Raw genomic sequence first — 22,104 nt, forward strand, 5'->3', positions numbered from 1 at the left:
ATCTTACCTGGCAGTCGTCCACCTTGGTCTTCATGACACCTTTCATGTATTCCTTCTCCATGGTTGGCGACACCCCGAAACTGTTGCCCATGCACAGGATCTCCGTCCGGCTGTCGGGGTACGTCACCTCCACCGAGCCGTTCAGGATCACCGACCACGAGTCCAGCTGGAGCCCCGCCCAAAACACAAGACCACAGCGGTTAGATGTTTGAAGACAAAAAAAAAAAAAAAAGACATAAGAAATGCGTTCAAAATAAGAAGTTTAGGGATCCGATTAAGATCAGTCTAGTAATATTCACAACAGCTGGTGTCCCTTAATGAGTCAAAGTTATTTATCAAAAAGAAAAGCATATGCAGTGACTACGAGGGAGCCGCTGCACGAACAGATGGTTTCTTACTTTCCTCGGAGGGACAGAGCAATAGCAAGAGGCTGTTAGTGCTGGCCAACAAAACATGAATAAAGGAAGACGTTTCAATACATCCAGAGCATCAACACACAAGTACAACCCCGTTTCGAGAAAAGTTGGGACGCTGCGTAAAATGTAAATAAAAACAGAACGCAATGATTTGAAAATCCTGTAAACCCATATTTAATTGGAAATAGAGCAAAGACAACATATCAACTGAGAAATATTACTGTTTTACGGAAAAAAAAATATGCTTATTTTGAATTGGATGCCAGCAACACGTCTTAAAAAAAGTTGGGACAGATGCATGTTTACCACTGTTTTGTATCACTTCCTTTTTTTACAACACTTTGCAAATGTCTGGGAACTGAGGAGACCAGTTTCTGGAGTTTTGGAAGTAAAATGTTGTCCCACTCTTGCCCATTTGCAATTAAATATGGGTTTACGTGGCGTGTAAATCATTGCATTCTGTTTTTATTTACATTTTAACCAGCATCCCAACAGTTTTGGAAACTGGGTTGTTATACATGCTTGTTTGAAATTTAGAGAATAAAATTCTTTCATCCTTTTGAGGGTTTAAATAAGAAATATGGATGCTTTCAAGAATTCCTGAAAAGCTGACATTTTAGAGCTTCACATCTTTTATCCCGGCAGCAACAATAAACTCAACGAACCTTCAATTCTCTGTGACCCGACATTTACTGATGTGGCCAGGCCTCAAAGGCAATGCCTGCTCTTTATTGGTAGAGTGCATTATAGCAAAAATAACCCCCCAAAAAACCAAAATCATCTTCATTGAAACTTCATGTCGTGCCTTGACCACAGAGAGAAGAAAGAATAAGTGAGGCTGGCGTCGGGTGCCCGAGGGATCCCGGTGATAAGGGACGTTCACCATTCAGGTTTAATAGAGCAGAAAAAACATCAAATGGAAGAAGATTCATTGGTGTGAAGACGGGAGACAAAGGTTCATCTCCCGTGGACACACACACACACACACACACACATACATATATATATAAACACAGTCACAAGACAGGGTTTATGTGTGCTTGAGTATGCATCAACACACACCTCCTCTCCATCGTTGAGGACGATGGTGCCGGCGCGCTCGACCACGGCGAACACCATGACAGCGCAGAGTTCCCTCCTCACTGACATGGTCATGTTGGCGAACGCTGGCAGTTGATGCATGAACTCCAGTAATTGCTCTGCGAGAGGGACAGAGGAGAAGACAGCGGAAGGGAAGAAAGCGGAGGAGTTTAGCAACAGCGGCAAACACAAGTCCTGACACTTGGAGGAGAGAAGGAGGGCAGGCGGAGTTCTCCGGGCGAGCCGGCGCTGCCCAACTTCGATCCCGCCGGGGACACACGAGCAATCCAAAAGTGAGCCATCAGCACAGTGAATATGCGGCCCAACAGAGGAATCATGATGTGGAGAAGACAAAGCCAAAAAAAAAAATCAGTTCTATTGATGTAACCCTCAAGACAAGCCAGGAATGATCGCTGATAATTCTCTCGATGACCTCTGTGCGAATTTAAGGAGTTATTACTGACGGTGAAGCACTTCTGAAATCATATTGAACGTCAAAAAGGATCAAGTTTAAAGGCTTGGTTCACCCAAATAGCTAAAAAGAAAAACATAATTCCTGACATGTCTTCAGAGTAATCTAGCCGTGCAAACATCTGTATGGAATTTCTTTCCAAAGCACTAAAAGATGATTATGTTTAAAAAAAAAAAAAAAAAACATGTCTTACCGTGAACATGTTATTTCTTTAGCATAAAATTGTTCTTTAATATTCAAATCTGCAGACTATCCAGAGTAATGTTACTACTATTAATATTTATATCTTCATTGTGTGTTGGGTAGCATATATTAAATTTGACTGTCTTTCCATATATAAACTATATAACCAGGAAAAGTAAAGGCATGTACTGGCCAAGACTGAAGCATCACATAAAATAGAAGTTATTATAGAAGCTCCAAAACCTCTCGAAGTGATATTGTAAAAAAAAAAGTTATATGGAAAACATATATGCGATAGATAAAAAGCCCATTAAAAAGTACCTCATACAGATAAATATAATTGTAAAACAGATGACACTTCTGATGACAAAATTCTAATATCCTGAGCAAATAAATGATTAAAAAACAGAATTTTGTTCGGGAAGGCAGAAATCTCAAGAGTAGGATCGCCCAAAATCAAAACTAAAGTATCTGCCTGATACTGAAATGCTTCAACGTCGGTTTCCTCTGACTGGGTGTGTCACCGAGAGGAACTGCTTTATGTAATACGAGAGTGCAGGACTTTCTGCAGCACCCTGAGAGGAGGGGGGAGACGGAGACGGAGGGGGTGGACGACCTGTCTCTCTCTCTCTCTCTCTTTCTGTGTCTCCGTCCCCATCCACCATCCATGCTCTCGCCTCCTGTCTGCCCGGCAGCAGTCTGGCGCACTGGCTGACCCGAGCTTGGCATGGCAACAGCGTAGAGTGTGTGTGTGTGTGTGTGAAGCTGTGAAAGCACTGAAAGTTTAATGTGCTGGGGAGAGGTGAGGCGAGAGGATGTGCCGGAGTGACCTAGAAAAAAGCCTGCCGGTGGATAGGGAGGGAGGGGGGGCTGCAGCGAAGGAAGTGACGGGGGGGGGGGGGGGGGGGGGGGGGGGGGGCGCTGGCACTCATTCTTACTTTCTCTACATCATCATCATCCTCCTCCTCCCCAAGTCCACATCTGCATCTGTAAGCTAAGCTCCGAGTGTGTGGACTTAAGTTTTTTTTTTTTTTTAAAACATGCCTATCACTTTCATTGGAGTCGAGTCATAGCTTTAAGGGATGTGATGCTTACAAGCCCGACGTGGCTGCGAAGAATTACTCGAAAGCCGACATCGTAAATGAAGAGCAGCGCACACTTCAGACAAATGTAAATTTACCGTGGCCGATTTAAATAAGAAAAAAAAAAAAAGGAGTGAGTGTTGTTTATGGAGCAATAAATTAATCTAAAAATGGGACAAGAAGAAGTGCTGCTTGTGTTTTTTTTCTTTTTAACTGATATTTTTTCACTCCATTTTCCAAAGATAGCAAAAATATAGCACTCTCAGGCACAACAACAGGCAGGATACATCTCAAATAAACACTGCGTGGGCAGATGTCTTTTAATTACGATAGGGCCCCAATATTGCTTCTTATTTAGTTTGGATTTTTAACTCGAACCCCAAACCTTAAAAAGGCTCACCTATGTCATCGTCGGTCCTGTCCATCGGGTCCTTCTCCAGGCAGTCCCGCACGATGTCCCGGCTCATGAGGGGGTCCGACGCCCGCTCGATGTCCTCCTCATCGTCGTCCTCCTCGGAGTCGACGGCGGTCTCCGGCAGGCCACTGAGGTCCATGTCGCCCGGTTCGTTCTCCGTGGCCTGAAAATGGAAGAACACAAACGGACGACAAGTGAGCCACGAAGGACGGTGACGAAGACGAGGAGGGGATTTCGGCGTCTCCATCCAACACCAGGAGTCGGGGTGAGGGGGTGGGGGGGAACCACAGCTGGCTTGCTCCGACAGCCATAAAAGGGTCAAATCTCTGCAGCGACCAGCGAGTCCAAGTTCTCTGTCCACGTGTCCTTCAGCGAAGACACTGAGCCACCGAACACGCGCGCTGGTTACAAGCAACGCTTTACACATTTGTACACAGCCGGTGTACAATTTTACAGCACACACGCATTTTTGCAATACAGACATCAGCCGCATTTACGATCAAAAGCAAAATAATAATAACAATAAAAAAATTTTTTTAAAAAAAGTGGGTAAAACGCATTTGACGCATCTCGTGAAATGGATGAGGTACTGAGTACAATATGAGAAAGACAGGCATCAACACTGCATACCAAACAGTCTGTTATGCATAGTAAGAAGCTAATTAACTCCCAACCCCTCCACCCCCCTAGCAAAACTCCACCGCCCGCCTCGCAGCCAGTTCCTGTTCTTTGAAAGCACCACATGAAATATGTGTTAAGCCGAGAAAAAAAAAAAAAAAACTAGACGAGAAGCGAACGTAATGCAATTCCTCCTGCATGAGCGATACTAACGGAGTTCTCCCGCCATCATCAAAGAAAAATACTTCGATAAAATGACAAAGGGAGCCATAGTGCCTGGTTCACACGACACCAAAAAGCCTCTCGCAAGAGCAGAAACCGAAAGCGGCTGGAACAAACAAAAAAAAGAACTACAAAAAAAAAAAAAAAGCCGTCAGCGCCGCCGCCTCCCTGCAGCGAACCCTCTTACCCCGACGTGGTGCCCAAACTCAAGCTTCCTAATAGAAAGAGGAGAAAAGGTTGCCTTTGCAAACTGTCCGCAAAATCCCAGAGCCAGACGCATCTTCGGCTCCCCGACTACTCGGTCCACGTTTAATTTTTTAATGCTCAAGAGTCCCCAACACACAGATGCACCCCCCCCCCCACCCCCCCCCCACACACACACACACACACACACACCCTCCACCCCATGTCATCTCTCCTCATAACACCATGTGCAAAAGGCTCATTAATGATTCAGTGTCTGAGTGGCCATTTGGGCGTGACTGGTGCACACCCTGGTGGGCGGGGCCAGCGTGGAGGGGGGGGGGGGGGGGGGGGGGAGAAGCGCGAAGGGCCTTTCAAAGAGTGAAGAGTCGCTGGTTATCGCTTCGCAAGGTAAAACATCGAGGTGTCAAAAATGACGTTGCTCCTGAAATTTGAAAAGCATCCCCCCCCCCCCCCCCCCCCAAAACGGTCGAGAGTTGCATAGTCATCGTTTTCTGCCGATTTTTCAGAGGACGCACTTAAACAGGTTCGTCACACTTCCCACAATATATCACAGAACGAACATAAAAATAAAAAAAATAAAAAAAGCACAAGAGACGTGAAGATGGCCAGATACCACAGTGACTTCGTTGGTTTTCAGCAGGGTGTGAAACAGGTTGTTAACATCCAAGGTCTGCAATGCCTGTATTTTAAATACATTATCTACTGCCCGGGAGCGCTTTTGTATTCACGCACCGGCTTGTTTCTTTCCGTGTCTCGCATGTATCAAAAATCCATAAGTGTGCAGTAAGCATTAAGAGTCAGTGGGCGAGTCAGGTGCTGTTAATATTTCATCGGGGCTATTCTTGGATCAATGCTTTCAACGTCCTTCTGGAGGACCGATTTCATGATTTATTCAGACACAAACAGTGCGCCATGTTGGCAGTGACGTGACAACGATGTGGGAGTCTTCACGATGTGCTCTCGGCCGGAGGAGGCCGTGCGGGATCAGAGCGGTGAGAGCAGCCTCCTCCCCCCCGCCCCCAACAATAATCTGAGCTCCAGCATTGCTGCATCAGCAAATATGTAGGAAAAAAAAAAAAGTGGAAAAAGTTCAAATTCATGGTCACCACTGTATCCGTTTTTGTACCATGAACTCATTGTGGTTTAAAGTGTTTAAAGAACCTCCTCTTTCTCTTCCTCCTGATTCGTTTATTCAGAAACACCCCCATCGCTCGTTTACTGATCCACTCCACCACATTAGTTCTGAGCTGTTGCGAGCTGACAAAATTTTAAAAAAAACAACCTACAGTACTATCTTTATTTACTAACTGCCACTTTATTCACATTAAAAAGGCGTTGAGGAGGACAAAAGGTAGAAAAAATGAATTTCTCTAGCAAAAAATTATGTTGAATTCAATTCCAGATAAGAGAAGCCTTCATCATCATTCAAAGTTCAAAAGGGGAATACAAAGCAGCTGCATGGTTTCAATCGATCACAGGACGAAGAGGTGAGAAATCAGCGTGGTTAGTTTCTCTTGGCAAACACACTTAAAGCTGAATTAATGATTATTTTCATGACAGATGAATCTGATGATTATCTTCTAGATTAACCGATTAAACAGTCCGCTTTATGATATATCAGAAAATACGATTCCCCCCGAGCCAAAAGTGACAACCTTTCAAAACTCAAACATATTCGTTTTATTATCACAAAAGATAAAAGAAAAGCTGCAAATCCTCCAAATCGGAGGCACTTCGAGCCGTTTCCAGAGAGAACACGAGCACACGGAGTTTATCAGTCAGCTGAGCAGAGGCGTTTGATCACGTGTGAAAAAGAGAAAGACACCGAGACAAAAGAGAAGTTAAAAGCGGGTAAATATATATCGTTTAAGAGACAGAGGACGGACAGTCAGAAGAGGGGAGGTCCGAGACGTAGAGGAAAATAGGACAGCGTGGGTGATTCAGAGAGAGAGAGAGAGAGAGGGGAAATCAAGAGGCTGCCACAGAGCTGCTAGCAGATGGCGCTAAGACCAGGATCACAGACTGTGGGGACAGTAGAGCCTGTTCAACCAGCCACAGCATGGCCCAACACACACACACACACACACAAACACACACACACACACACACACACACACACACACACACACACACAAACACACACACACACACACACACACCTTATAAAGCTAATGCTCCGGCACGGCACCAACACTAGCCGGGAAGACGTCTGAGCAAAAAAATAAATACAAAGTGAATGTGACCCGATGCCCCCGAGCGCGGTCACAACACACAAACACACACACATAAACAAGCACGCAGCAGGTGACAGCATTAGGAGCCAATGGTGGGTGTGTGTGTGTGTGTGTGCTGTGTTAAGAGGATTAGTGGCAGGGTTTGGGGCACGTCCACAGTCACGAGATGTTCTATTTGTGTTCTAATGAGTTGAATTGTGTTTTTATTCCTGCTTGTATTTTGTATTTTTTTTTTTTTCCTCTAGTCATTTTTTGACACACAACACTCATTTACACCACAAAATGTGCCCCGGCGCTTCGAGTCATGCTTTCAGCATAAACGTTTCTCGTGGATCTCCTCGTTCACGTGAGATCGTACGTCAGAGCTCGCCGGGAGTTCGGCGCTTCTGCTTTGAGGTGACGAGAGGCAGCGGCTGGAGTCGGGATGGAGTCGGGATGGAGGCGGGACCACCTGCTCGCAGCCTCCAGCCTGTCTGCTCATCTCCCGCTGAGCAGCGACAAGCCTCCTATTACTGTCTCATGGCCTTTTTTTTTTTGGCAGCCAGGCCTTTAAATTCTACACACCAAAAAAAAAAAAAACGGTGTCCTTCTTAATGAGGCTAATGTAAAATCCCAGAGGTATATTTTGTCATTTCACCACAAGGAAGAGGTTTTTCCGGCTCGCTGAACATCGGTTCAACTCGTTTAAGCTCGGCGGGTCTTCAGATTGGCATCAGAAGCATTCAGCTGAAAGTTCATTTTATGCTACGCGCTTATTATCGTGATGTTAGTTAACAATAATCTAACAAAATAATATACATTATTAAAGCGTTTATCCATATTCGTCAAATTCAATTGGCTTCGCACTATTCACACATACATCCGAGAGGAATGTATTCAATCATTATTCGACCTACACAAAAACAAACTCTTTGGGGGAAAGAAAATACACTTGGAAAAAGAAGTCATTAGGATTAAAGGAACGGCACGAGACAGGTTCAGATAGGTTTCAATTTGTTCATTTCGATGATGACTCTTCCCCTCAGGCAAAAGTCAGTCGTGGAGTTCCACAAGGTTCGGTGCTGGGTCCGATATTTATCACGTCACACATGCTTCCCCCCATTGTTACAAATCTCCCCACAAAGGTTCATCGCTATGCAGATGACACCCAGCTTTATTTATCTACGAAGCCAGATTAAATGTTAAGATACTGTTGGAAGTTTAGCTTCAAAACTTCAAAAGCGGGAAACAGCTAAACTGGTTGGGGCCAATGGAAAAACGATCTGCTCCTTTAAAAGTCACTGATTTACAGGTTATGCCATGTTTGTTTGATTAAAAAACGGAAGTGTAAAAACAACACCGGTCTTTGTGCTAAGCTAAGCTAACTGGCGCAGCTTCATATTTACCGTACAGCCGGTGATCTTGTCATCTAACCGCTGCAAAAAAAACAAAAAAAACTTTGCGTTTCCCAAATCCTGATGGTTTCACGTTTAAAAGGTGATAAATAAATTAAAAATAGACCCTAGCTAGGCCGAAGGAGCTTTAATGACCAACTTTAGGATTTATTACGACCGGTTAACAAACTATCCCACCTGTTTAACAATCCAGGGGGAGTCCCGGCTGGCGGTCCGGCGCCATGCGGTGCAGGCCTTACCTGGTAAATGTCTGACAGGCTGCTGCTTCCAGAGTCGCTGGTGATACTACATCCTGAGTGGCTGGAGGAGACGTGGGTCACCTGTGGGTGTAAGCCGTCGGCCAGGTGAAGTCTGCTGAAGTCTGCGGGGAGCTGCACATACACACACACAACATACACACAGATGGTCAGTATCAGCCAGCCCAGCGGCCACCAGCGGGTCACTCACACTAACACTCGCGCTGACTTGCCAGGCGCTTGGATAGACGCTAAGCGGCGTGTGTTGTCCTTTCGGTTTGTCTGGAAAGTAAAGACGAAACTAAAAGTGAACGTCTTCTCCCTGCTTAATTAGACTGTATTGTATTTCTTTATTTGCCCACACTTTATCATTTAAAAGGAACACAGGCAAACGGCCTGTTGTTAAGGCAACAGTGTAATTCTTCTGCATTTATAAACCAGCACTGAAAACGACGTCCCTCTTTAATTTTAATTGGAAAGCAGCCTGAAAACACTCGTTCTTTTTTTTTTTTTCTTCTGCTTGTGAATAAAAGGGATTTATCTCACAGCGGTGATTACAGAACGTTAACAGAGCAAAAAAAAAAAAGATTAATTACTCACACTGCAAGAGCTCAACTTTACTTTACACATAATTTATTATTGAAGCAAGGGGAAAGGCAGAAAAATAAAAGAAAATGTTAATTAAACCATCCGACTTTCACAGAATCTGTCAAAAACATTCCGTTTAACAAGATGGGACTAAAAAAAGAAAGAAAAGGCAAATGTCAAAATGACAAAAAAAAAAAAAGGTCAGAAACAATCACATAATTTACGGTCTCTTAGAGCTATGTAAGTAGCAGCATAACCGCTATTCTGCCATGAGAAAATGCTCAGTTATGCTTTTCCCCCCATAATTACGTACATCATCGTATAACTGCAAAAGGAACTCCTCGTACAAACAAACAAGAAGAAGCAGTGCATACATTAAGGAAATACCCTCATTAAGGTACGCAATTTGAATAACCTAAATGAACAGCAGGCGGTGATGGAGGGGGAAACCCCTTTGAGTAATTCATACTGTAGAAAGTTAGCAGAGCCCCAACTGTAATTAGCCCGTACTGTAAATGAGCCAAACCACTTCTCTGTGGAGATGACCCCCAAATGTAAACTACATCAGAAGACAGGAGGAGGTCTTAGGAGGTAGATGGATAAAATAAAAAAGAGGGTTGAGAGTTGGAACAGTAAAAGCTTTCAGGTTTGGTTGAGAAAAAAAATAAATAAATAAAATTAAAAAAAAGCCAATTTTTTTTTGCTGGTACCAGGTAGGCAAATGTCAATTATTTTTTCCTTTTATAGCATTATAAACAAAATAACGTGGCGTTTTGGAGTGTTGATTGATTTAGTGGTCATTTTTCCCAATTTTCGGACATTTTAAAGACAAAATGATCAATCGATTAGCTTTCGTTGCAGTTTTCCACAGAAATCATCAGTTAAAATGTGTCAAACTATCATCAAATTACCTATATTATAGGATATCCAAGTCCTTTACTTAAAACATTTGGTTAATTTACCCCAAATAAATGTCAAGCAGATATTTTGGTTCATATTCACATTATATCATTGTACAATATGTAGTGCGATCAAATTAAAGCCATCATATTTGAGTTGAGTGCCAGTGGGGTGAATTATGAATGTAATCAAACGGCGTAAACTGGTTCACGGTGTCTACAGAAGTGAATATTTCATGGCTAAATGTTTTATTTACCAATATATATTTGATACTCAGCGGGGAGACCGTTCAACTCCACTTCTGGCTGTGGCACATCATTAATATTCAATTTGATTTTATTTTTTCATCCTAAAAGTCAGACGAAGCTCATTTTAACGAGTCTGCTGCGGTCGTCGTGCGACAGGAAGTCGGGGCCAAATCTGAACATCCTGAGATTTGGGTTTCAGAGGTTTTCTACACGTCGTAGTTTTAAATCTTGATAGTAAACAAGATTTGGGGTTTTATTTATGGATGGTAATTTCGAATGTTTTCTCTAGACAGTAAAAAAAAAAGAAGTTTTAACCCAGCTTTAAGAAGTGCTGGTGAAGAAAGGCAAGACTGTGAATTGTCGAGAAAAAACAACAACTTTACGTTCATTAATCCTGATGTTTGGGTGATATTAAGACGGATTGTGCAGCCTTTTAGCTCCTCACATCCGAGCTATGATTTCATAGTTTCTGAAGTACGGCAGTAGTGGTGCTACTTTGAGCTGTAAATATCATCTCTGCCTCAGATCGTTTTATAGTCTCGACAGCGGTAAAACTGTGAAGTCTCACTTGGCTGACAAATGGAATAGATTGGATAGAAAATACATTTTTACCAAGTTCATTTGCAAATAAATGGGTTTGAGCCGTCATCTGCTCTCAAACATACTCCAAAGAGAAAACGACCAATCGTCACAGCTCCTGATGCTCTCCACTGCATTACGACTTAATTAAAGACTTTTTGGAGATAGGAAGGAAAAAACGAGTTTTGCTGCCAGAGTTTCCACTGAGGAATTTTGGAATAGAGCGGTGAATTAAAGACTTCGGTCATGAGAGAATACAACCACAATAAAATTAGGAAAGTGTTGTGGCATTTTGCAGAAGGCGTGGCGAGTTTTTTTTTTTTTTTTTTTTAACAGAAGAAAAATTTGAATATGAGATAAATCAATTCACGATGCGCCTTTCATGTGTCCGTAACAGGAGACCGGGAGCCAGACAGTGCAGCCCCTGTGGCACCGAGGTGTGATGTGATTACACTGTGTCAAAGATTGCCATCACGTTTAATTATCTGGCTGGCTGCACTAACCAAAATGGTCGACCGGAGGGCCCAGTCCGTCACTAACCCCCCCTCGGGCTGCTATTTCCCATCCCCTCGTCTGGTTGGCTTCACTCTTGAGAAGCGCCAGCTGACTTATTATTACTGGCTGGACAATATTGTGTGTTGAAATTATTTTGTCTGCTCGTAACTGCAGCGATGAAGCCGCCTCACATTTCCTTCGGATGATTTTTTTTTTTTTTTTTTTTTTTTTTACAGTGCAGTCGCTCCCTCTTTGTAATGAAAACCTCAGAAGTGAAGTTACGTCGGAGCTGACGCTGTGTATTTACATTTATGAAAAGACATTAGTTGTCAGAGTGCTGTGGCTTCGAGGCCCACCATCAACTCTATTGTTGTCCCAGAGGAAATTTGGTGATTGTGCACAACTGACAGGAGAACTACTGGAAGTGAAGAAAGCTTGGTGTCAAAAACGCACCAGGGAGCCACACTGTTGCTCTAAAATGCTACATCATCATAAAAATGGCAATGCATATCAAACCGACTTGATTCCAAATACACTGCTATTGTAAATACTGAGCGGAAACCAACAGTGATGTCACCCGTTGGTTTGTGAACTGAAGTTATAAAGTTTCGACTTTTTGGCCGTTGCTATCGTCCTAGTTCGGTGCAGTTTGGAGCCAGAAGTGACCAAATTTGGACGAGCGACCGGTGGATCTGACTCAATCCAATTGGGAATCTGAGAACACTAAGCCCCGCCCACCTATAGTGAAAACCTGACTGCACCACAGGCCTGTCAATCAAACAAACCCCCCCCCCCCCAAAACCACAGCTTTTTGAGGCCTAATTTCTAATTAACGACGGGATTATTTTCAGATGGACAGTAAGAAAACTAATAAGGAGTGACTTTAGCTAAACAACATCATAATAACTTGTGGAAACATTTTATTGACTTTGTATTTCAGGAGGCTTTTTGGAGCCGGCCTTTAGTGGCGCTCGGTGGTATTGCACTTTATGGCACTTCAATATTGCCCTCATTAGTCAGACCTGTGTTGTTTGAGTTTTGTTTGCTAAAAAATACAGTTCCCAGCATATTTTTTGAAATACTTGTGCCTTTTTCAAAAAAAAAAAAAAAAATTAAAGATGAATCTTTTCAGTAAAAATTAACAGGATGAGGACTGGGTGCCACGGAAAAAGAAAAGTCTGAAACTACCGAGAAAAACCTATAAAAACCTACTTTAAAGAACTCTGCAGTTAAAACACTCCTGCCATATCAGAATCAAAGCATACTCTAAAGTCAAGTTGATAAATGGCTGACTTGTTAAAATATTTGAAACCTTCAATAAGTGGGAGTGCAGGGAGGGTAAAATTAATTGTATACTCTCATTATTGAGAGTTTTGTCGATATGGTCTTCCAACCAGGCGCTTGAGTGGTCGACATGTCAATAATAATAATAATAATAATATCCCCACTGGTTTTCCGACAACCAGCCAGAAAGGGTCCCACCTCCCCCAAACAAAACCCCCCACCAACATCCACAAGCCCCTCCCCCTGGAGAGAGGCAGAGATAAAGTGTGGGGGGGGGGACAGCGGGATAAAGGGAGAGGATAATAAACACTTAATCCTTTCTCTCCACTCATTTAGGTCATCCGTCTGTCGGTCAATAAGACACGGCCCATTCAGTCCATGAGCATGTGGTCCATTGACCTCTTCGGACCGATGGCACGCAGAGACCGAGCCAAGATGGATGCCAGCACGACAACAACGACACGCACTCATGACGCTTTTCCAATAACACAACCGTGACGTGTCGGTGACCCTAAACAACCCGCAGAGTCCATACCGCGACGCTATCGTTCGAATGTGTTGGCGATGCACTCAACGTCAGCCATAGCAATGAAACAGTGATCCTTCTCCTACCTTCTGCAGGTCTCTCTCTCTCCCTCCCGTGTATCCCTGTGCTCCAAATCCACCGCTCTCTCTCAAACAAATGAGGCGATCTCTGCAGAACCGCGAGCCCAAAATACGTACAATCAGCTGTCACAGGGGGATTAGGCGTCGGTCTAATGCTCGAGCCACAACACTCAGTTCTGCCTCCATGTGAGCAGATGTGGCGCTCCTTAAATTACACTGCAGACCTAATGACCTAGATTGCTGGGTGGAAGCCCTTGTGTGGCAGCGCTGGCTGCCTCTCAATCTCTTTAGCGCCTTTATGTGCCGGGGCAAATCTGTGCTGCTACACGAAACGTTTTCTGAAGGGTGACCCGAGCTTCCCTCCACGGAGAATGCAACTCTCTCCATGGGGGTGCAAAGCATAAGAGAGACACAAAAGAGCTTCGTATTTCCACCAAAAGTAGTCAAATTTCAAGTCATTAAAATAGGTTTAAATTATTAAACAAAAAACAACAACAAAGTGCCCGAAGTTGCTCTGCTCCTTTAAACATTTAACATGTGGTTCTAACTTCGTCTAGTTGTTATAAAATGGAAAAAAAAAAAAAAAAAAACACCAACGTTGTAAAGTGTAAAAAGGCAGCAGGCACATCCCAGAGTTTCCCTCCCCGACCACGGTGGCAGCTTCTCGCTTTCCTGAGCCTCGCGGATCAAGAGATTAAAATCCTTTCGGCATTGGTGTCCGATTAAATGGGTTTGATATGCTCTCTGGGCTTTCCCATGCCCGGTTGCGGCTCCACCAGTCGGCACCACAGCAGCCAGCAAAATAAGACAGGAGGAGATGATTACCTATGACGAGACAATCTACTGTGCTACAATCAGAATCACTCAGTTTTCAGAAGAAAAGTGCAACAATTCGACTTGTTTTTTTTAAGAAGTATGATTGTCAGTTTTTATGCTCCGCAAGAATATAAAGGGATATGGGTGAAATGTATATATTGTATTCATATGTCAGGTGAATAAAGGAAGGAACACCAGCAGCACTGTTTTAATCCCTGACTGCAATTTAAATCTGACTCGTTATCAGAGCCTATCAAGGCTACATTTGGCCGCAGGTCTTCAGTACATGGACATAAATTCTATAAAAGATAAGGAAACGGCATTTACGACCCAAGCTATCACCAAAAGACAAAGTCATAAAGGTCTATAAATCCCTAATAAATCAACACTAACTGTAACTCAGCATGCATCCTGTTGCAGTAAAGATAAAATATGCAAGCATAACAATGGAAAACCCAGGTCCTCATAGGAAAGATAAGCAATCAGGAAATTTACACTTATGAGCAGCCACTGGTGATGAGCCTACTACGATGATGTCATTACTGTAATAAGATCTGGTGGCTGTTATTGACTCTACCCATGGTGGGTGTCCCACTGGGATAAGTGAGGATTTAAATAAGCGGCCCATTTGTATGCTAAAAACTTAAGAAAACAGGAGTCGGATGAAGGGGCTGGGAGCGATACTGAGGATGCGAACACAAATCTAAAGACCTTTTGTCAAGCTTGTGAAAAGGAACGCAAGGAAAACTGTATTCATTGGTTACAAAATGAAAACGAAAACTACCCTGACTGCAGAACATGTAGAGAACACCTGAATGCTGTCAGACAAAATCACCCAAACTTGGATTATTGCGTTCATGTTTCTCGCTCTTTCACATTATGTTAACTTGCCGGCTTGTCTGCATGTTTTGTCGAACTTGAATTGCAAATGTTTCAGGCTGTAATCGTGTTTTTGGCCATAAAAGGTATTCTATCCCACCAATAACAATCCTGAAGCTATAATTATGTGCTACTTGACAGCTGTTTGGATTATAGTCACCCTATAATAAATGCTTTAAGGATATTCAGGAGTGCAGAGTGGTTACTACTTATTTTGCGCTTTGCTTTTTGATAGATTCCTAGAAAACCAGTCGAATCAATGCTGAAAAATCCATTTTAATGAGGTTAATACTGAAATGACACTGCACATATCTAGGTGAAAAGATTATAAAGTTCTTACCATATCAGGCATTCATCAAAATGTGATATAAAGGGTACATCAATTAAGATCCACACTCTATGAAAAGTATGATGAGACCCTATATAGCCTAATACAAATCACAGGTTTACCAGGCACTGCAAGGTATGTTTATCTGTAAAGCAACTTTCAAATAAAAAGGAATTGAAAGTGGTTAAAAAAAAGACATGAAGGGCTGTAAGACATGGAAGTATAGCCTCGCTTCTGGATAGTTGCCTTTGGCCTCACATTTCAAAAAAACATACAACTTGTAAACAAATAGCAAACAACGCTTGGAATGAAAAATGTTCACGTTCAGAACAGCTTGAGTGGTTTTTAGATACAAATGGCTTCATATGAGGATTATTAGTAGCCTTAGAGCCCCGCAGGCCTCCCTGAAGGGAAGCAGCACAAACTGCGGCGAGAGACGATGAGATCCGTCTTCAACAATGACACATCTATGACTATTATAGGAATATTAAGGTGATTTTTCGAGCTCCTCGACCCATGAACCGTCCATCAGCGTGATTCACAGCCCCTGCCTTTAAGTGTATGTGTGTGGTCGCGGTGTGTGTGTGTGTGTGAGAGTGTGTGAGTGTGTGTGTGTGCGTGAGTGATGCCAGCTGCGCTGACAGTCGATCAATCCGTTCAAGTGCAGATCGGCTGCAGGCCTCGAGAGGAGCGTCTGCATGGAGCCGAGCGGCTGCTTCCAGCACCACGGACAGCGCCACCAGCACCAGGGCCGGTGGGTCAAACTAGCCTCCAGTTGGTGATTAAAATACATTATAATGTATTCTGGTGTCCATTAAGCCGTTTTCTGTTTTTAAAATAGCGCATCTATCTCAACTCGGTTACTGTAACGCGACCTGCCTGGGCTCTAACAGCTCCGGCAGACTAACTGAATTTAGGGAAGCTTTCTCTCCTCTCCGCACACATGACATCACCTCCCAGAAAGGAAGAAAAAAAAAAAAAAAAAAAAGCCAAAAAAACCCTGATTTACTGCTGCTACTGTTATTATATTTTTTTTCCCCCCCTCTCCGATGCAAATGGCATCTGTCGTGGTTCATTTCACGGACAGGTCTTCGGGAGCTACAATCAAGTGTTGTCATCTCGGCGCGTCGTAAAACATAATGAGGGCAGAAGACATCGGTCATTAAACACACAAGGCCACATCTGCACCGCCGTGTGTGTGTGTGTGTGTGCGTGCGTGTGTGTGTGTGTGTGCGTGCGCGCGTTTAACCAAAAGGGGAAATTAAAGACCTCGATGGGTCTTTGGATTATTATTGGACAGCTATTGACGATATCGTTTTATGATCTTTGTATTATTTATTAAAATGTAGCCCATGCAAAGACCGAGGAGGTCAATAGGAGTCCTTAATATTCAAAGTGCGCGTGTGTCCGCGCGCGCCACTGACAGCGAGCACATGGCGGCCGTTTCGAGTACAACACAACTGACACACATCGGGAGGGCTCGGCAATAATCAGCCTCTGATCAACGCGTTTCGGCTTTCTGTCGCGCTCTCGGTTTCGCCCTGCGTTCATTCATCATGTACAGGCTCGATAGAAATCCGATGCACATCCATTATACGGCCGGTAATCATATCTAAGAGGGAGGTGGGGAGGTGTGTGGGGGGGGAGGGAGGAGAGGGAGAGGAGGTCATGAAAAAAAAAAATGAAAAAAAAAAAAAAGAAGAAGAAAGATGGAGAGAGAGAGAGAAAACGTTGCACGTCGATAGGCTACTTACCGGGGTTTTATCTTGCTGGCTCGGGACTCCATTGCTGTCTGATGCCGCTAATGGTTTCATAATGAAAAAATGTTCACCGGGCTGAAATCTAACATGCCCGGACCTGCCTCTCTTCTGCTACAGCGCACAGACCCCCATGTCTCCAATCCAAGTCCGCCTTGCCCTCCCCTCCCTCCCCTCCCTCGGCGACGGCGGCTTGACAGTTTTTGGGGAGTATCCGCTGTTCCTCGGCCTGATTATAGACTCTCCAAACCCCCCCCCCCCCAAAAAAAAACCAACAAAAAAAACACCTTCTGCGTTTTATTCCAGCCACCCCGCAGCCTCAACACAAATATCTTAAAAAAAAAAAACCCGAAAAAAAAAAAAAAAAAACCACGGAGGAGGAAGAAGAAGAGGGAGAGAGTGGAGGAACGAAAAAAAAAAAAAAAATCCTTTTATCCAAAGCGAAAGAACAGCCAGCTTCTTCTCTCCGCGCACTTGACAATCACGTCTCCAGCCGGAGCCGAAAACAAGCAAAAAAAAAAAAAAAAAAAGATGAGAAAAATGGCTGACAACACTTTCACTCACGTTTACTCCCTCCGCCTCTCTCTCTCTCTCTCTGTGTATCTCTCCCTCCCTCTCCCGAAAGTAAAGCGACACACACTAAAAAAAAAACAACACACACACACGCGCGCCTTTATGCACCATTAGATTATTTGAAGACCGAGACGCCTGCAGCCTCCACCGAGGTGCCATATACAAAACCCAGCGGTTTGTTTGGAACCAGAGCGCAAAAAAAAAAAAAAAAAAAAAAAAAGGTGGGGGGTAGTGGTGGTGTATGTGTGTATGTGTGTCAGTGGTGGAGGAGGTGGAGGAGGGGGAGTTAGGACCTCCTCCCTGCCTGACAGCGATGCTGTAAGAGCAGCCGCTATATCGCTGTGCCCCCTCTGGAGGGCTTACAAACACCCCCCCACACACACACAAACCCCCCCCCCCCCTCCAGCGCAGATATAGAGAGATGGAAAGAGGAGAGAAGGGTGGATAAGAACATGAAAGAGAGAAAAAAAAGAAAAAGAAATCAAAGAGATGGACAGATACAGACGGATGGATGATGATAGAGAGGTTGTTTAAAGGGATGGAAGGAGGAGAGGAGCGCGGTGTGAGTAATGCCATTATCACACTCACTTCGGCACCAGACCGCTCGGCTGGAGCCGGTTGGCATAGTAACGGGAGTGAAGGAAAAGCCATTTCCTGGGCGGGGAGACAGCCCCGTGCACTTCCTCTTGAGAGAGTGAGTAAGAAAAAAAAAAGAAAAGAAAGAGAGGCAAGACAGAAGAGGAGGGAGAAGAAGAGGAGGAGGAGGAGGAGGAAGGAGCGTAGTAGCAGCATCGCCTCGTCTTGAGAGAGGGAGTTAAAGAAAAGAGACGACAACAAGAGAACAGGGATGGCGCTGGAAGAAGGCCGGGGAGGAGGCGACGGTCCAGCTGCAGAAAACACAGAGATGACGTCACGCTGTCACTGTCACTCAGCTGGAATAGCCATGGCAACCGGGTGAGCACGAGCCCCCCCCCGCACCCACCCACCCAGCCAGCCAGCCCCCTCCGACGCACCCTCCGGGGCCTTCGGTTGCTGTGGCGACGGAGGCAGCGAGACATGCCGAAATGGAGGATGGAGGGAAGCAGAGAGAGGAGGAGAGAAAGTGGCAATAGACCGAAGCCACTTCACCTTCCCTCAGCTGTACTACAATGAGCGGCGTCACCGACAGAGCTTCAAATAACAAACCACGCGCAACACTTCTCTGCTTTGTGAGAGGAGGAACACGATGTGTGTGTGTGTGTGTGTGTTGTGCTTTCGAGTGGGACGGCTGAGGCCTCCCCACCCCCCCCTCCTCCCCGGAGATTCTGGATATTTGAAGGTCCCACGTATGATTAAGTCCTCTGACGGACAGCGAAGACGCACCACAGGGAACAATGGAAGGTTTAAAAAAAAAAAAAAAAAGAGGACGATAAACAACGGAGCCGCTGCACTTTATACCCACAACACAACATCGGCGCACAAAACAAAACACGCACAATAAAACCAACCTGTCATCATTCACACTTTATCTCGGTAGCAGACGAAGCAGAACGTCACGATGAAAACCTCAAAACAGTCGATGTGACATTCATGGTGGCGTTTTTTTTTTTTTTTTTTTTTTAAAACATCTTTTGCTTATCATTCTTGTCGTCAGTGCTCCAGCGTCGTTGACAGCGTCAATCATTTTCCGTTTTGTTTTTTCCATCATCACTCTTATTTTCTTGTCATTTCGGGAAGAGAGAGACAGAGGAGTCAATTCCCTTCAGTGCAACGCAACGGCATTAAAATCTGAAACGCATCCAGAACAATCTTGAACCGATAAAACACAGTTTTAGTGCTTCAATCTGTCGTTTAGTCTCGTCAGCAGCAAACGAATAAACAGTTTAAAACAAATAAATAGTTTGAGTTAAAAAAAAATAAAAAAAAATCCAGTGTTTCCAAATTGGCTATGTCTTGTCTGATTATATTGTGTATTTTGAGTTTCTTTGGGGGGGGGGGGAAACGTAATTTAAAGATCATTTTGGGAAATTGATTGCAAAAATGGGAATAGATAAAGCTACTATAAAAAAAACCAACAACAAAAAAAAAATCCCTTGATTCTGTAAATTAAAGATAAACAAGAATCATTTCATGATTTTGGAGCTTTATACTCGCTTATCTGATTTTGTCAACAATATGGACAGATCCTCCAACACAAAAACGAGTTTCTGACGAGGATTAATGCACATTAGAAAACCAAACAACAGCTAATCCGATGACAACAAATGAAAACGTTTGACCCGTGTTTGCAGACGGCCGCGTTTGAAATAAAAGAGTCTGACTGGCTCTGCCTCTCTCAGACAATGCCTGGAAAGCAGAGTACTACTAGCTGGGTTTTTTTTTTTTGGAGCAGCTCCAGTCAAAGCAACTGGGAGGTGAGTGGGAGGCGGTGAGGGGGAGGGAGGGAGGAGGAAAGGCGGGTGGGGGGACAGCTGGAGACCCGGTATGACATCACCTCTCCTGCCCCCCGCCCACCCCCCCCCCCTCCCGAGCCATGATGTAATGTATCAAAACAACAACAACAGGAGGAAGAAGAAGAAGAAGAAGAAGAAGAAGAGGAAGAAGAAGAAGAAGAAGAAGAAGAGAAAGAAAGAAAGAAAGAAAGAAAGGAAGAAAGAAAGAAAGAAAGAAAAGCTCAGGTGCTTTGCTGTGCAGCGGGCAGTCATTAACGTCTCAAACAATCACTGGGACTGGGGCGTCATTACATCACCGAGGCAACGGGAGAGGGGGAGGAGGCGTCTGGGGAATATTAGACCTGCTGCCCACGCCCCCCCCCCCTGCCCCCCAACCACCCCCCTCTCCCGCCTCCTTTAAAGCTTTCAAGGAACAAACAAGCCAATTCGTCTTTTTTCTTTTTTCACCGAGTTATCAGGAGCTGAAGGTGAAAGCGAAGGGAGGCGGGCGAGGCATCGATCGTCGAGGAATCGCGACAGCGACGTGAAGGAAAAAAGACGCCGCTTGAGAATAACCCTTCACGCACTCGCAGTTCAATTGGAGCGAGCGCTAAATGGCCTCATCTGCCATTTGTAAACAGTCTGTGAACCCCGGAGTGCAACCCCCCCACCACCACCACTCCCCCCAGTTCCACGCGATCGTAGAGAAAGGGGCCATGTGATGGTGTTTTGGTTGCTCATGCGTGGCATTAGAGAAGAGACATAAAAACCTCATTACACTGCTGGATGACACACGAACACATGACACACACACACACACACACACACACACACACACACACACACACACACACACACACACACACACACACAGACAGGCAGGCTAGCAAGTGTTTCCAGGGTGATAGCAGAGGAAGCCATCACTGTACATCTTCACATGCCATTCACCTCCTTTAAACTCAGCGACTCTCATTCTGTAAAGCAACACCAGGCGCTCGCTTCGACTGTAACAGCAATGCATGATGGGAGTTTTTCGCGTGTGCATTTTCTCACTGCATTGTAATCATAACAGCTGATATTGAATAAACATAAGCAAACCAAGCGTCTTTATCGCGTCTGAGGCTCCGTCCCTTAACTAGGAGCCACGGAGCTCAGCGGCACAGAGGAAAGACAAGGAAAAAAATAATTTTGTTTAGATTGATCTGTTCTTATCTATTTAATTTTGAAAATACCTTTTTAAACATGTTTTTATGTTCCTTTATATCTGTTTTTATGTGACGCTCTGCATGCATGTTTTTTTTGCTGGAAAGAACTTTAAGCTGCATTCCTTGTATATAAAAACCAATCAAATGTACTATTAAGATACATTAAGTGACGGATACGCAGACGATGCTTGTTAATAGGATGGATTTGATTTATTTATTTTTTTGGGGGGGGGGGAATCTAACAGCCAATCAGATCAAGCAGGCAGGAATCTGACCAAACAAAACCACATCACACAGCAATTTTCTGCATTTTCGCTGGAGAAAACTCATCAGGACGCGCAAACACAGCTCAGCGGCCATTACAGGATCAAACTCAACACGCTGTACTTTGATTTATTGATCTGCGTCTAACCTCGCACGGCGAATTTGCGGGCGAGCCGGCGGAAGGCCACGCGTCGCCGGGCGAACGCGGCGCATCAATCCCCGACGTCGGCCTCCGTTTTTTGGACGGCTCCAAATAGCATCGTTAGAACGAGTAAAAGATGATCGAAATCAAGAGACTCCACTCTCGGAGCCCGCCGCGGCCCGAGGGATTATTTCATTTTTCAGGCTGTTCCGTCACCTGCGCGCCGCTCTGAAAATAATTTGCCAGCGACGCAGTCGGGCGGGCGCGTCTGAAAGATTACGCTTGTAAGGTTCACGGGGGCAAAACATCTGTCGTGCCCCCACCCGCTCCTCCCCTCACCCGCTACCAGCTTCATCAATCAGACATAAGTGAATGAAAAGGGGCGCTTTTTCAGAGAGCGAGTGTGAAGAGCGAGGGGTGGAGTTGATCAGTAGCTCGAGGTTTCCGGATCGTGTTATAGACTAACTGTG

The 22,104-nt window shown here is 44.5% G+C and overlaps 1 protein-coding gene across 1 annotated transcript in view; it reads right to left on the reverse strand.

Moving 5' to 3' along the window:
* The window catches only part of rapgef2b (Rap guanine nucleotide exchange factor 2b), a 106,952-nt gene that overhangs the window by 16,503 nt on the left and 68,345 nt on the right, over window positions 1-22,104 (reverse strand). Inside the window, 4 exon segments of the mRNA XM_069171719.1 lie at window positions 8-166; window positions 1,479-1,615; window positions 3,634-3,811; window positions 8,563-8,694. Of these exon segments, the coding sequence (XP_069027820.1) occupies window positions 8-166; window positions 1,479-1,615; window positions 3,634-3,811; window positions 8,563-8,694 (606 nt within the window).

This window comes from Embiotoca jacksoni, unplaced genomic scaffold (genome assembly GCF_022577435.1).
Source record: "Embiotoca jacksoni isolate LCO1_2020_lvr unplaced genomic scaffold, fEmbJac1.0.p SCAF_5, whole genome shotgun sequence".
In the NCBI taxonomy this organism is placed as follows: domain Eukaryota; kingdom Metazoa; phylum Chordata; class Actinopteri; family Embiotocidae; genus Embiotoca; species Embiotoca jacksoni.